Genomic DNA, 14921 nt, shown 5'->3' on the forward strand with positions numbered 1-14921 from the left:
ATTTTCCTTTGTTTTATAGTTGCATCATTACAAAAAAATTATCTTTTGGATATCTGTTGACCTTTTTCCTCGAAATGATTTGGCCAAAATAAAAGTTCCCAATTGAGAATAGAAGGAAGTGAGAAAAAAGGATTAGGCTACTTTAAAAGCCGGAAAAGATGCAGATGATACTCATCTTTTAAAGCTGCGTCTTTGCAAACTGTTTGAAACAAGAAAAATCGATAATTAACATAATATTAGCAAAGATTGTGTTCCTGACCAGGACACAGTGTGGCAACATGGTCATTCCGGATTTTTTTTTTATGTGTGTATTTGTGGTCTTGAAAAATATATATTTAGTTTTAACCTAATCATTTCTATTTGGTGGCGTTTAGCCATTTATTGCTCAACATAATAGGAACTTTTCTTTTCCAATTTTTTTTTAGCCTCATTGATATTGATGTTGCAGTATTGTTTAGATCTGGTAATAATTTCAAGTAGTTTGTTTATAAAAACAGTTGGCATCGTTCTCAATAGCAATGTTGCATTTGTCAACTCGCTGTGTAGTTTTCAGTATTCTCGTTGTGTGTGCTGCTGTTGGCCAAGAGGGAATCAACGAAAGTCCAGGTCAGACCTTAATAGTTCTATTAAAATTATTGTTCTTTTTCAGTAGGTTAGTATGTTTGGTTATGAAAGCAAATTGACTTGTTTAAACAGAAGTTTTGAAGCATTGATAATGTTTTGAAGCATTAATAATATATTATTATGTCCGCCCTGGTAGCTCAGTGGTTATGCGCCTGGCTCAAGATCACGCGGCGCTGGTTCGACTCTCAGGGCGTGGGCTTGAGCAACGCACGTTAAGAACTGTTCTCCGTTCAGCGGCATCTAATGAACGGAATAGTTCCCCGGCAACAATACTTCAACTATCGGAAACTTCACTCTGTCAATCTCGGTGACCGGGCTTGCGTCAGTGATTCAAAGCCTCTACAAGTATGCGAGACTGCCAGAATTAAGCTCTGCAAGAAGCTTTCCCAGTCCGAGGATAAAGATTCAATCAATATTAAAATCTGATTTCATTTGCTAAAATAGACAACAATTATTGAGATATAGATCAATTGAAGGGACATAAAAGAAAGGCTGATAGTGCAGTGGTCAACTTCGGAGAGCTAAGCAGCAGTTGGCTAAGTTTTGTTGTCAAAGAGCAAAATTATAAAAAATTAATTCCTAAATTGCGCCTTGCAAGCAACAATCTTATTTTATCACGATAAATTTTCAAATTTTGGTCTATATGAAATTTGAATTTATCTGAAGTATTTTAAATGTGACAGAGTTTTTGGCATAAAGTAATAACTGAGTAGTTTGACCTCTGACTCTTTCAATCGTAATTCGATAATAAAAAAAATCTTTTTCTCATTGAAATCCTTTCAATTTAATTATTATTATGTTATCGAATGATATGGTCCAGCTCTAAGACTCAAACTACGCAACAGATGTGACTCAATTATATGGCGTAATTTTGATCACATTATACAGCCGACAGTTTATTGTCGCTGTAGTGAGTCACATAGTTTTACAATGAGAAAATACAAAATACGTTTTTATTTTGTCTCTCTCAGAATGATAGAGCATTTTAGTAAAATTATATCAAAGGAGGTAAACTTGTTGTAAAGTTGCATTATATTTTCGACTTGTATCGTTCGATGAAAAGACAACATTATCCCATCCTAGCTAAGCGTGTATGCAAAACTAATAACAAGAACTACAATCCGCTGTAGCCTAGCTTAGAAAAGTTTCTTACCTGCTTGTTAGGAGACTGTGGTGACTGAATAAACAACCAAACCATCATCCTTTTTCCTTAGCGCATTTGCAAGTAAAGCAAAAAGCGTTTTATAACACATTGCCAGAAACCTCCGTCAGTGCATGTTTTCGGTTGCTTTGCAGAAAATCAACTAAGGTGTCACTACGTGCAGCCAATCACAACGGGTCGAAGGGTTGCATACAATGACTGGCCATTTCAGCTATCTTGTGGAGAACTTGTTGCCAGTAGTGAAGTTCCTTTGAATTCCCCAACCTCTGAAGTAAGAACAACAATTGTCTTGATCAATAGCTTATAATTCTTAAGATATCCTATCCTTTTATCATCTGCTCATGTTGTCTAAAAGTAAACTAAATAATAACTGAAAATCACTGCTTTACTTTCAGTGTTTTGTGTCGTCAAACAATCTTCCACGTCAGTCAGCTACAGAAGGCATTACCCTTAATGCTGCATCTCCACTACTGGAGATATTCACAGTGACACAGGTAGGCAAATGACATAAATTCAAAGTGAAAAAGTATAGTTATGTTTTACTCAAAGCGTAGCATAAGGTAGTAGGCTATATAGGCTAATAGCATGCTAGCCAAAGTTTTTTCGATAGGCTACGTGTAGGATGGAATTTACGTTTACCGTTGGCTACAAATCGTCAGAGATACAGAAGCACGTTTCCGTGTGTGTGTGTGTATAGCCTTGAGGAAATTTTAGCTCGTGATAAAACGAATAATTAAACAAAGGAAAGGATTTCATCTTGCGCTGGAAATGACGCCGCCGTTGTTGTTTCCTTCTTGACACTCTTACTTCCTGATGGATACGCGCATGACTTTTATGTTAATGACAATGAATGAACATTTAGTGTTTCTTGTAAAACGTTCTTTTTGTGTTTGTTGTTGGCTCGACGTATGACTGTAAAACGTGCGCCATGCAGGCATCAAGGTTTTAGCCAGCTAAGAAATTTTTCTCATGACACATTATTTTCTCAAAACAAATTTAAGGAAGACGTGCGCTCCCTGCTGGTTATTGTAACGCAAGTAGCTCGTAAAATGTTAGGGGTCGTATATATGGTAATAAAAGTGTGGACAAAAGTAATTTATGACTATTTACGCTGTTATTAATGGTGCAAGGAGGGTGATTTGTTACAAAAAAGGATTTATGGCTACAGTTAATGTGTAAGTGAAACCTCTCACAAATTCATCTATACATTTACTGTATTACAGTATATCACTCTATATCCGATCTGCAATAGCCTACGTTTCAAGGGTCATTGTTAAAAATACGTACTTAATTATTAAAAATCAAAATACAATGTACCCTGTACAGGTGATCAGCCAATCAAGATGCTTCAGCACCAATATCACTGTTGAACGTCGGCTTTTGCCATCGCGTTCTTGTTATGATGACGTCAAATACTTTGTTAGTCGAGATGTCAACGTGATCCATAAATCAGTAAAGTTTGGTGAGGAGATACGGTTAGAATGCCTTCCAGGTACAAAGTTTTATCAAAAAGTTTTTTTTGTAGCCTACTGTTGCAATGCAAGACTTCTGCTTTTATATAATTTTTATGTCACTACCGTACGCGTAACTATTCAACAAGCCTGCTGCAGTTGTTGTTGTTGTGAAGGTTTGTGTACAACAGTTTTAAAGCCTTACAAATTGCTGTTGTTAAGCATAGCTATTGAAATTAAACAAGCGATGAGTTGTGCCTATAAACTAACTGTGTAGAAGCATTTTCAGTTCATTGTGGTAAGCTATGAATGAACATGTTTGCAACTGCAAAACAATACTCTCATTAAATAGTATTGACACAACTCTTGATTAGGCCTACGTTTTTTAAACATTATAAACTGAATGTTAGATGAGCATATAGACTAATTGTCCTAATTTTGAAGTTTTTACTTCACCAGATTAAACAATAAGATCCCACCCATGTACAATGACCTAATGACCTATATTCAATCAAGGAATATACAATTCTTTAAAAAATCTAATTTGGAACTCGAACAAATTGCAATCTTTTTACACAGAAGACAGATGGCATGAATTTTTGTTCTGGCGCCTCAACCTTATTCACCCACGATTGCATAAAGCATAAACTTGGCTTATCTTAACAAAGCAAGCCCAGTTTTGTAGCAGACTTGGTTTGGAATAGGCTAGATAGCTTGATATATTCAGAAGAACATTTTAATTGAGCCATTTTCGAAACAACCCAGATAGTAAAATCCATCATTTTTACATTGATTCAACGACTGTTTTGCTCTCTGGGAAGTTTTTAAGCTACCGCATAAATGTCGCTGGACGTTATTTCTGAATAAAGTCACATACGTGTTTTTTCCATTGCGATGTTGAGCATCTGAAACAAATGCATAAATCTTCTTACAATAGAAAAAAGCAGTATCAACAGTGCTCAAAGCCCCCTTGCATCAGGGGGGGGGGGGGGAGATTTCAGCAAGTAGCTTTAAGAAGAAGAGGTTTCAACAAACTATCATGATATTACAGGTTTAGGCCTACATTGTTTAAGGGGAGTTCTCTCCCCTGGATCTTCCATTTCCTTACATACTGTTCATGTGTACTGTGATAATGTTTATTCATTTCAGGAACAAACGCTGGTAATGAAGCCATCTTCCCTCCTTCTGTACCAAGCTCAGAATATACTACCACCTGGTGGCGTACTAGACGGTTTGAAAATGCATCACTTGATGGCGACAATGCTTGTCAGGACTACACCCAACGATTGCAGACAAGTTATCAAGGTGACCAAATCGGCAACACAGACAGTCCTGACACTATCATTGTAAGCAAACTTGACATTTTTTAACATAGGTTAGCAAAGCTAAAGTGGAATAGCCTATCTGCAAGTCACATTTGCTTCTACAGAATTAGTTCACTGTAGTTGAAGTTATTATTAGGCTGTACACTAGTATAGTTGTCTTAAAATGTCAATCCGATAAAATTTTCAATATTTTGTACGTTTTTTCTTTGAAGAATTTCAAACTACTTAAATGTAACTGTCAACGTCAATGCAGTTTGTTTAATTTAATCCATGCTCTTGTTGAAGACTTCCAATTTTCTGATAAACTGCTTTTGATCGTTTGGAAATTTGGAAGTAAAAAGCTACCAAACCAGCGCTTCACAAGTTCTGGGCTGCAAAAATTGTAAAGAAAAACCACTGAGTACTTCTAGTTTATGCACTTCTCCTGTATTAACCAAACTTCCAACTACCGACTTTAATTAGTCATACACTTTCCTGTCTAATAGTGTCTTCAAATATTTCTAACCATTCACTACACCAAGTCTACATGTAATTGGCTTTTTTACTCTTCCAAAAGCAATAACATGTAAAATTCTCAGAACAGATGCATTGAAAAAAATAGGTAGCATTTTGTGTGTTAATTTGTCTTATTTCTTTTTTGCCTTAAAACTTTTGCGTTGCACCTAATGTTGCGGTGAGCTAAAACCGTTACAGCAGGAAAAATAGGGATTTCTAAAAGCACAGCTGCGTGCTAAAAGTCGAATGTGTTGTGTTAAGTAATTGTGTTCAGTGCCGGATTAAGGGTCTGCTGGCCTGTAGGCACATTTTATAAGTGGCCCGAAAATCAGGGTTGCCAACTAAAAAAATTAGAATTATCAGTGTTGCCAAATCATTGTCACAAAGATCGTTGTTGCAACTATAGCACAGGGTACCGTGCAAAAACTTGGTCATATGCCTAATTAAATAGCACCTTTGCGCATTTTTGCGATTGAAAACTCCTTAACTAGTTTTTGGAGGTCAATCTTACGGAGTAGATCGCTTTCAATACACAAAAGTGCCAGTGTACTAAGACGTTGTTGACACATTGTTGATCGTTTAACGTCTTTAATTCGTTTCAGTTGTGAAAACGAGCGTTCCCCCGAGCAATTCGTAGCCATTAGAGACAAGTACATTCTAAGTGCTACTTCAGTGTTTGGAAATGCATTATAAACACCAGTAGTGTGCAGCATTTTAAACATTTTCTGGGCACTTCCTGTTGCTGTTATTTCATCGCGTCTTTGCTCTTTATACCAGCGCATAAACTGACGAAATTTTGATGGGAAGTCGGGAGACAGGTCCTTTGAATACACACCAACCAGACCTGCAACAGCAACATCGATGTCTTTAACAGACATGGAGTCGTACTCAGTCAAAACTCCAAACCTCTGCAGCACCATGGAATAGCCTATGCATCGATACGTTTCTGTGGTGCACTCTTCAGTTGGTCGATGATCACATAAAACGTGTTGATTGTAAATTTTTGCTGGCCGACATTCCTTCCACATCATCTGTAGCAGCTCCATCACTGACATGCTTCTGCCGCTTTGGTGCTCGCCGACTTTCAGATTTATATATGCTGCTGCCACAGCGATCACGCGCCTACTGCTCATAACAGTCAAAATTCTCTCTGCACTCATCCAAGAATTTATCCAAGCTTCAGCAGACCAATGGCTAGTGTCAGTTCGATAGTGAAACTTTGAAGCAACTTGCTACTAGTATTGAAGCGCTGCAAAATATTGTTCCAAAGTATGCACATTAGGACAACTTCAAGGGTGTTCAACTGTTCATGTGTTTGGCCAATGCACCTGCTTCATTTCGTGTGCTGCCATTCTGAGTAGCATCCCCAGAGATTTCCTGGAGAGCACTTTGAAACTTGTGGTACCCAATGGTTTCTTGTGCATCAAAAGTGCTCTGCGGGCATCACAAAATATGTCCGCGGGCCGCATGCGGCCCGCGTTTGGGTTAGACCACCCTGCTCTAAATCACAACATTAGGCTAGAAAGTTCATATCAATAATCAACTTACATTTTTCTTAGAAGCATAAAACGTCTGATAAGAAACGGTTCACAAGTCACAGCTTCAATTTCACCATAAAACAAGTCTATGGAAAATTTTTGCGATTTTTGCGAAATTACGATTTTTGCAACCTTTAATTCATCTGGAAAAACAGAGCTATTAAGATGAATACTTATTAGTTTAGAAAATAATTATTTTAAAAACATGACTAAATTTTTACTGATTTTAAAGTGGCCTGGATTTTTGACTGGCCTTGTAGGCACGTGCCTACTTTGCCTAATGGTTAATCCGGCACTGACTGTGTTGCCAAATTAAAAAAAAAAACTCTGTGTTATTCTATAGCTATGTTATTTAGCATTCATTTTTCATGTGTGGAAGCTATAGCCGATCCGACAATTGAAAAATTTGCACACAATGAATTTAAATTAGGTGGCGATGTGTCAGCCAGGTGTTGATAAAAAGTTTCTTTGGATAAATTTCTTGTAACTTATTTTTCCAAATTATCTGAACCAACAACCAAGCATTGGTTTAATAGTTAATTAAAAATGACATTAGAACAGAAAATGTAGCTTCGCAATACTGTCGTTTAACACACTTTATTCTGACTTTTGAAAAGTAGCCTATGTTTCATCACAAACAGCACTTTTTGGCGCTTTCATGCTTTCAGAAATCCTTTCTGAAACCTGCTACTAAATCGGGAAAATTTTTTTTAGACTATAGTTTTACATACATTACTATGGGGCTTCCAGTTGTAAATATGACATTCAATTTACCTTTGTTAAGCTTACAATACTTGGCAAGATCAATACAACGAATATAGCTGACTGAAATGATTTCTGTCACATCAGTCTGTTGCATCTTTTAATATAATTGGTCTGTTGAGTCCTTGGGTACCTGTCCTAAAGCTAAAAAAATTGTGTTTTATTTAATACCTGAGGTAGCCTAATGCAAAAAATAGCCTAGTTTTTAAATTAAAAGTAGTTCTTATGTAATTTCAGAAGTACAGAGCAAACTATTTTGATGGAGCCATATATAGTTGCCAAGTGGAATACAACGGACAAACAGCGTTCGTTTCTCATTACTCCGTGTGTGTGGAAAGTACGTTGCAATAATATCATACTTTCCTAGACAAACCCTTTATCTGGTCCAGATCAGTACGGATCTGACCAGATTTGGACCAGATGAAGTGGTTGTCTGGGTTTGTTGCCACTTTCTTGTAGGCTTCTGCTCCTGTTCACATTGATCAGTGGTTGATCTAGGGAGTGAGGAGGGAGGCGATTGAGAAAACACAAAAAAGTAACTTTGTTCACAGTGTATTTACAAGGCCGGATTAATGCAGACCTACACATCATTGTGTTTTGTTGAAATCGCTCCCCCCCCCTTTAAGGTTACTCGTTGGATCAGCCCCTGGTTCACATGCGTTTCTTTAACTGCTCACCATGTTCAACCATCTTTAGACAACTAGAACCTTAATTGTTGTTGTTTTACTTCAGATGAAGTTCACTTGGCTACCCCTGTAGTAATGTGCAACGAGATTAAAACTGCCTTTCAAGGACAATGTGTGGAAATTGAATGCAGTGTACTCACTAGTAACAAAAAGATTGCGGTTGGCGAACTTGAAGTTCAATGGACAAAGGTAAGCCCAAATTGTAGTAAACAAAAGTTTATCGCAAAGAAAACTTTCAATTTGCTTTCTCTGATGTAGGCTACCGGTTGACAAGGCCGTTAAGAGGATAATTTGGGTCTGCGGTATCAATGAAATCTTCGGGACCCAAATCAGAACAGTTTTTAAGAAAAACGCAATATATCCAAAAAATACGTGGTGACTCCTTCAAGTTCCCGAGCCCCTTGGAAAGGTTGCGAGCCCCTAAATCATCCCGCATCCAAAAGTGCTCCCTAGACCTTCTGTCTACGCTACTGCCGGTTGCAACTAATAGGCCTCTCAAAAAATTGTTGTTTTGATTGTTTTGATAGTATGAGCTAAGATGAGATGTTCAGAGTGATCGTGATATTGTTAAACCTCTTTTTACCTATAACTTTATCGTTTCTGCTTATACATGAAAGGTATAGGATCCTTCCATTTCGATTTCGTGTGCTTAAATTTGGCACGTTGTTTCTTAGGCTAGATGTGATAACGTTTCTAACGGATTAGTGCAAGAGAAATTAAATACTTTATCGAACATTCTCCATATAAACTTAACCTACAGCTTACAGAGCCTAAACAGCAACCGTTCGCTGAACGCTTTGTTGTAGGCCACGTTATAATTCCACCTTTGTTTTACTTTAAATCACAAACTTTAGGTTGAGGAAACGGATTCACATGCGTGCCAGACAAGCAATACGCCTGCACTCAGAAAATCAAGAAACTCCAAAACGATGTGCACAATGTAAGTGCAACTTACTCGGACGTTTACCTCGCAAATAGTTCTGTATTTAAACTTTTATACACAACGACTTAGTTGTATATAAAATTTTAAGCAAAATAGACCAAATGCAAATTTCCTTTTTGTAGAGGTAGGCTATCATATACGAAATATTATCATTTTGGTCTTCTTGTTCTTCGTTTTCTTGTTCTTCTTCTTATTGTTCTTCTTCTTCGTCTTCTTCTATCGAGTCTTCTAAATTTGGTTAATAGCCTACATCACATATTGATACATTCTTTTCGACAGAGTTGCATGATTATTGAAAGATCCCACTTACTGCATTGTACCTAATCTATTAGTGATAATTAAAGGGAAAATAATTGCACATTACACAGAATTTGGAACTACACTGAAATAAACTTGATCATAATTATTACTGATGATTATATAATCAACTCATAACTGAACACAGAGGCGCAAGCTTTTCAGTTTGATAGATTGGTTCTGAAAGGTTTCTAGGGTTTAATTTGTAGCCTACGTTTTATTGTTTTATCGATCACGGCGCTACCACAATCCACGAAAGACTATTTTACCTCCCCACACGTGACAGGTTATGTGCTTTTCAGAAAAGGTTTTCAAAACCATGGAACCAAGTGTTTTAACTACGTACCGTCTAACAAAGATTTATCCTTGTACCAAGATTTGAATACATTCCAAATTCGTTACATTTTGAGGTAAGTTTCACAGTCATTAAAGAACAAGTTTCTGTGCTGACTTTTATTATTTATTTTCTAAACAGCAATCGTCACGATTGCGTAATTCCATGATTGTGGAGACCTACTGTCATTGTGGGACAATATAGCTATTGATATTGTCCACCAGGCAATCACAATTCCTAATATAACAAGAATGTTACCTTCTTATCCCTCCTAATAGTTTATCAAGTAATCTTCATAGTAATAACAATTGTGGGGCCATTTTTATTCTCATTGACGTGTGAAATGTTGATTTATGGTTTGATTCTTTAGCCTCGGACTGACAAAGCTCTTGATAGATTATTCCTGGTAGTGTCGCATACTTGCAGAAGCTTTGAACCACTGACGCAGGCCCGATTATTGAGATTGACAGTGAAGTTTCCGATAGTTGTTCGTGTTTTTTTTCGGGTAATTGTTCCATCCACTAGGTGCCGCTGATTGGAAAGCAGTGCTGAAATGCGTTGCACAAGCGCACACCCCAAGAGTCGAACCAGCGCCGCTTGATCATGAGTGGCGAGGTAACCACTGAGCTAACGTGGCGTACAAATGCGCAGCATCCGTGTGTATCCAGTTGATGCATGTTATGGAGCACCGGATTAAATGATTCAAACTTTGCAGGAATTTCCAAGAATCTGACGCTGGAAGATATAAAGTTCAGTTGCGATATAACGATTTGTGGAGCGAACCTCGGTATATCACTCTCCGACACGTGCAAACAACGTACATCAACCGGCAGCTCCGAGAGTTGTTCAATTTAGTCAAACACCAAATTCCGGAATGCGTTGAAACCGACACGTGAATCAGTTTGACAATGACACGCTTGTTTTATCTTTGTAAGGTCACACTTTCTGCTATCCGACACTTCCTTTGGCAATATAGGCTACAAAGTATTTAGATATGTTTGAAATTTTAATTACTAAAAAAACAAAACAACATGAACAAACCAAAATTCGATCATGTTTTTCAATCTCAAAGTCATGATTTGCTTGGATAAACATAAAAATAACAGCAAGTTGCCCCATTTTACAAATAGCTTATACTGTAGTGTTGTCAGATTAGCCTACTTGACGAACAGCATTGCGCTTTCTGAATGTCAAAAACAAGCTGAGAATATTATCCACAAAGTAACCTTTAAACCTCACCAGACAGCAAAATCAGTCATTTTTGCATTGATTCAATGTCTGCAACGTCTTCAGCGTTTGCAGACGTTGCATCAACGTAAAAATGACGGATTTTGCTGTCTGGATCTTGTCTTGCTTTAACGTTGAATGCCTTTAAACACGAAACACAGTGAAAGTGTATTCTGGCAGAGAACATGAAAAAGAGTAGATAACTTTTTTGTATCAAAACGTAAGCTGCATTCAAAACGAAAGCTGTATCAAAACGAAACGAAAGCTGTATCAAAACGAAAGCTGTTTCAAAACGAAACGAAAGCTGTATCGAAACGAAAGCTGAATCAAAGCGAAAGCTGTATTGGAAAGAGGTTATCTTACATTACAAGAAAGCCTTCAAAATATTTAGGGTTTGAGATTTTTATCATAGTTGTCTGAAGTTTTAGATTAATAGCGTAGCTAGTAGTTTGTTTTCACGTAAAAAGACAGAAGCAAACATTTTATCTCTTTTAGTTTGTAGGTATGTGTATTTTATTTATAACCTAATTCATTTTGACAAAGAATTGCTCAGATATATAGTAATAACTTTATCTCATTTAAATATTTTTGATATTTTGGACAGACTATTTAGCTATTTAAAACTTAACCTGCTTGTTTTATTGGGTGAGGTTCATTATACTATTTGATGCAGTGCTTTGCAATGCAAATTAGCCTACCGTTTCATAAAACACTGAGAATGTGTATTTGCAGGTTTTTGTTCCATTTTTTTTTCTGAAGGTAGCCTACTTGCTTGTAAGAGTTCATAAAACAATTAATTTGTCTTAAGGCTCTTTCCTGAACCTCGTCTTCGGAAGGATAGTGTTACTAAAACAAACCTCAGGAAAATTAGGCTACGTGTTTTGAAAGGGACTTGCGACATTTGAAATTACAAAAACGTTTAGATTCTGTTCTTAATTTTTGCACAATCTGTGAGGCGTCAAATACCGGAAATTGTTATGTGTTATTGTTGTTGCAGTTGATATTGCACTTCAGTTATTAGCCTAAATTACCAGTTTTAAAAATCGTCGTTTATGTATAGTGGGGCAATAGATTGCAGTGTTGTTATCTTATTTTGTTACTGTTGTATTTTATTTACAATTGTCCACACCGCCGTAAACTCAGCGCTGGATGTACAAGCTATGTAAAGTACAGTAGCTTTAAGTTTGGAGATTTTTTGCAGAAATTATGTGCGCGATTTCAACCCCTATACTTGAGCTTGCGATGTTAATGCTTGTGATGATTTTGCCAGAGAAACAAAATTTGGGATTTAAAGCATTTTCATCTTGCACTGAATGACCGCTTCGCTACATTCAATAGCATAGGCAAAGTTTTGTGTTGATATTTTGTTCAGACAACCGCAGAGTCTACGGCGGAGGCAAGCCTATAAATGCAATAGGCCAACTTTCTGATAAGGGAAAAGCAAAATTAAGATATTCAAGAAAATTAAATCCAATTTATTGAGATATGCCTATTTAATACTTTTGAAAATGTTATGTTGCAGATTATAATCAAGTGCACTCACTTTAACGTTGATGCATCGTAACACTATTCCGACATTCTCTCTCAAAACTTTTTTGGTTTAAGTCCCAAACAAATGTTTTATGAGAACATGAGATAAAACTGTTTTAAAACTACAGTAAACCGTGTGTTAAACGATATTGTATGTGTTGTCCTTTGCGAAACGAAATCAACTTCATGTAGGAAGAAGTCTTTTTATTGAAAGATGTTTTGAACATAAAAACACGCAATTTTAGCATTACGGTAACTTAAAATTTCAAAATTATGGCTGAAGTTGTTATTAAATTCAGATCTTTATTCTCTTGTAGCAGTGTAAAAATTAAACGTTTTTGATACCATTTTGAATATCAGGTTAAGTCAGGCGTGGTTTAACCATGTGTGCATTAAGTATGACCATTAATTGCCTATTTGTGGGCCTTCCCGGAGAAAACATTGGTCAAAGTATTTTACATCACTGCACACCATACTGAGTGAAATGTTGTTGTGACTGTGTGACGTATACATTATTGTAAAATAACTTTATTTGGAAAACAAAAAGGTGTTTTATCGAAATAACTTTCCTGCTGAATCGCCATTTTCAAAATTGTTGGTGTATCCTATTCTAGTCTTATTAGAACAAGGTAGCTTTTATTTTTTGCCATACGGACATTATGTTTTCTAAAGAGGTTCGAAAAATTATATTGTAGACTGGTCAGGACTTGATTACAGAAGTGCAATAGGAAAATCTCACAATAAAGAAGCTTCGCGCTTTATTACTTCCAGCCAGTGTTGGGCGCGATAACTCATTTTTCAGTTAAGCGATAACGATAATCGATAAACGAAAAATGCCTAAAGCGATAACGATAAACGATAAATCAAAAAAAAGTTAAGCGATAACGATAAACGATAAATTATCGCCGATAATGTCCGATAACGATAATTTTTTTTTCTCGATTAGCGCTGCCCCATCCCATGCAGCACGAATTGTTTTCATCAACATGACGAAAAATCGAACATAATATAGGCTACTGTAAAGGGACAAAACTTTTTGTAAGTTATGCATGAATAGAATCGCAACAGCGGCAGTAGGTATCAATCTTCAACCTCTTGATCCAGAATCAAACCACTGAGGTAACCGCCGTGCTTATAATTATACCTTCAGATACCAGTTGGATGCTTTTATCAATTGAGTTACACTGCCGCTTACGTGCAGTAGGCAAAATAATTAAATCAAATGAAAATATCATACAAAATTCCAAACTTTGTATTTTGCTTTCTACGGGCTGTTTACAGCAAAGTCAGCAATAATTGAAAAAATTCCAAAAAACGCAAAATGCTTGAAAATTCATCATTAATCTTAAGCGTTAGGCCTATTGGTAGTAAAAGTATGCATAGGCCTACTGTGAAATCCATCAAGCTTGTCAAATTAGTCGTGTTTGTTCAAGAACAATAACATAATTATCGTAATTTACTGATAATTTCAGATAAATTTTTCTGTTTTGTTTGTGAACACCATCAAGCAATGGCAGAACGCTGAGTTGTTGAAATAAGAATTACAATATAGGCACTGTATTATTAGTGGGAATAAAAATATTTGATTGAGCGTTGGCTATGTCGCATAGGTAAATCATCGTCGTATTCAGGCTTACGCCCGGTGGTTGAAGATTTAGATTAAGTGGACGGGAAGGCAAGGAAGCCAACTTCATGTCTACCTTCAGGCATGCCTTTAAGTGTCCTGCCCTTTCGATTGTCGTTCCAGCGCTCTTACTACTCGGCTATGCAGCATAGGTAAATGAGAAAGGTATTTAGCATAATTTTACCACGCAACTGTATGCTCATGAGCGGTGTCGAACCGGCGCCCTTTCGATTGCCGTTCCAGCGCTCTCACCACTCGTCTATGCAGCATAGGTAAATGAGAAAGGTTATACTGTATTTAGCATAATTTTACCACGCAACTCGAACTCGATGCGCCTATTGTCATGCAAAAACTACTACAAGATGCAAAAAGTGTGATGTCGCATGTCGGTCTGCATGTCAAATGCTTCAAGCAATATCATATTCTGCAATGACTTGTTTCAGTGATGGTGGCGCGAAAGACCATGTTTCCGATGTAAAAGCGGCCTCGTATTGCGACACTTTCATAAACCACTTGCCAATTTTTTTTGCTTCACTTCAAAGGAATCTGTACCGCCTGTGCGCTTACATTTTAATTGTAAAATTCACTCGCGATTGCCGATTGCAGCAAAACAACATGAGACTTGTTGCATGCATTTCATTGCATTGCAATTTGCAACTCTAAAAATTATTGTGTTGTCAGGACCGTCGCTGCAGGGGGCGTGGCCCTCCCATGACAACGACCTGTGCACACACACTTCAGGCACTGAAGAAGAACTGGTTCTAATTTTAGTTTCATAAACTAGATGGCTAGTAAAAATATTACTTTTTATTGTCTTTCCACTTGTGTATTGATCCGAAATAACATTTATCGGCGATTAATTATCGGCGATAATCAAATATTGCCTTTGGCGATAACGATAAACGATAACTGAAAAAAATAAT

General features: G+C 36.9%; 1 protein-coding gene across 1 annotated transcript; it reads left to right on the forward strand.

Moving 5' to 3' along the window:
- Nucleotides 1–466: 466 nt before the first annotated feature.
- Nucleotides 467–13075, forward strand: LOC145775268 (uncharacterized). The gene is made up of 10 exons (XM_082586526.1): nucleotides 467–606; nucleotides 1921–2057; nucleotides 2182–2280; nucleotides 3113–3278; nucleotides 4387–4583; nucleotides 7595–7694; nucleotides 8090–8232; nucleotides 8898–8983; nucleotides 9586–9693; nucleotides 10333–13075. Exons 1-10 carry the CDS (start codon nucleotides 519–521, stop codon nucleotides 10511–10513), a joined length of 1305 nt encoding a protein of 434 aa, XP_082442652.1. The 5' UTR covers nucleotides 467–518; the 3' UTR covers nucleotides 10514–13075.
- Nucleotides 13076–14921: the final 1846 nt, after the last annotated feature.

Source organism: Aplidium turbinatum, chromosome 8 (genome assembly GCF_918807975.1).
Source record: "Aplidium turbinatum chromosome 8, kaAplTurb1.1, whole genome shotgun sequence".
Classification (NCBI taxonomy): Eukaryota; Metazoa; Chordata; class Ascidiacea; order Aplousobranchia; family Polyclinidae; genus Aplidium; species Aplidium turbinatum.

Coding starts and splice junctions, on each gene's coding strand:
- LOC145775268 (XM_082586526.1), top strand. CDS start 519: ATGTTGCATTTGTCAACTCGCTGTGTAGTTTTCAGTATTCTCGTTGTG. Junction 3,279..4,386: donor ACGGTTAGAATGCCTTCCAG/GTACAAAGTTTT, acceptor TATTCATTTCAG/GAACAAACGCTGGTAATGAA. Junction 8,984..9,585: donor TCCAAAACGATGTGCACAAT/GTAAGTGCAACT, acceptor TGTGCTTTTCAG/AAAAGGTTTTCAAAACCATG.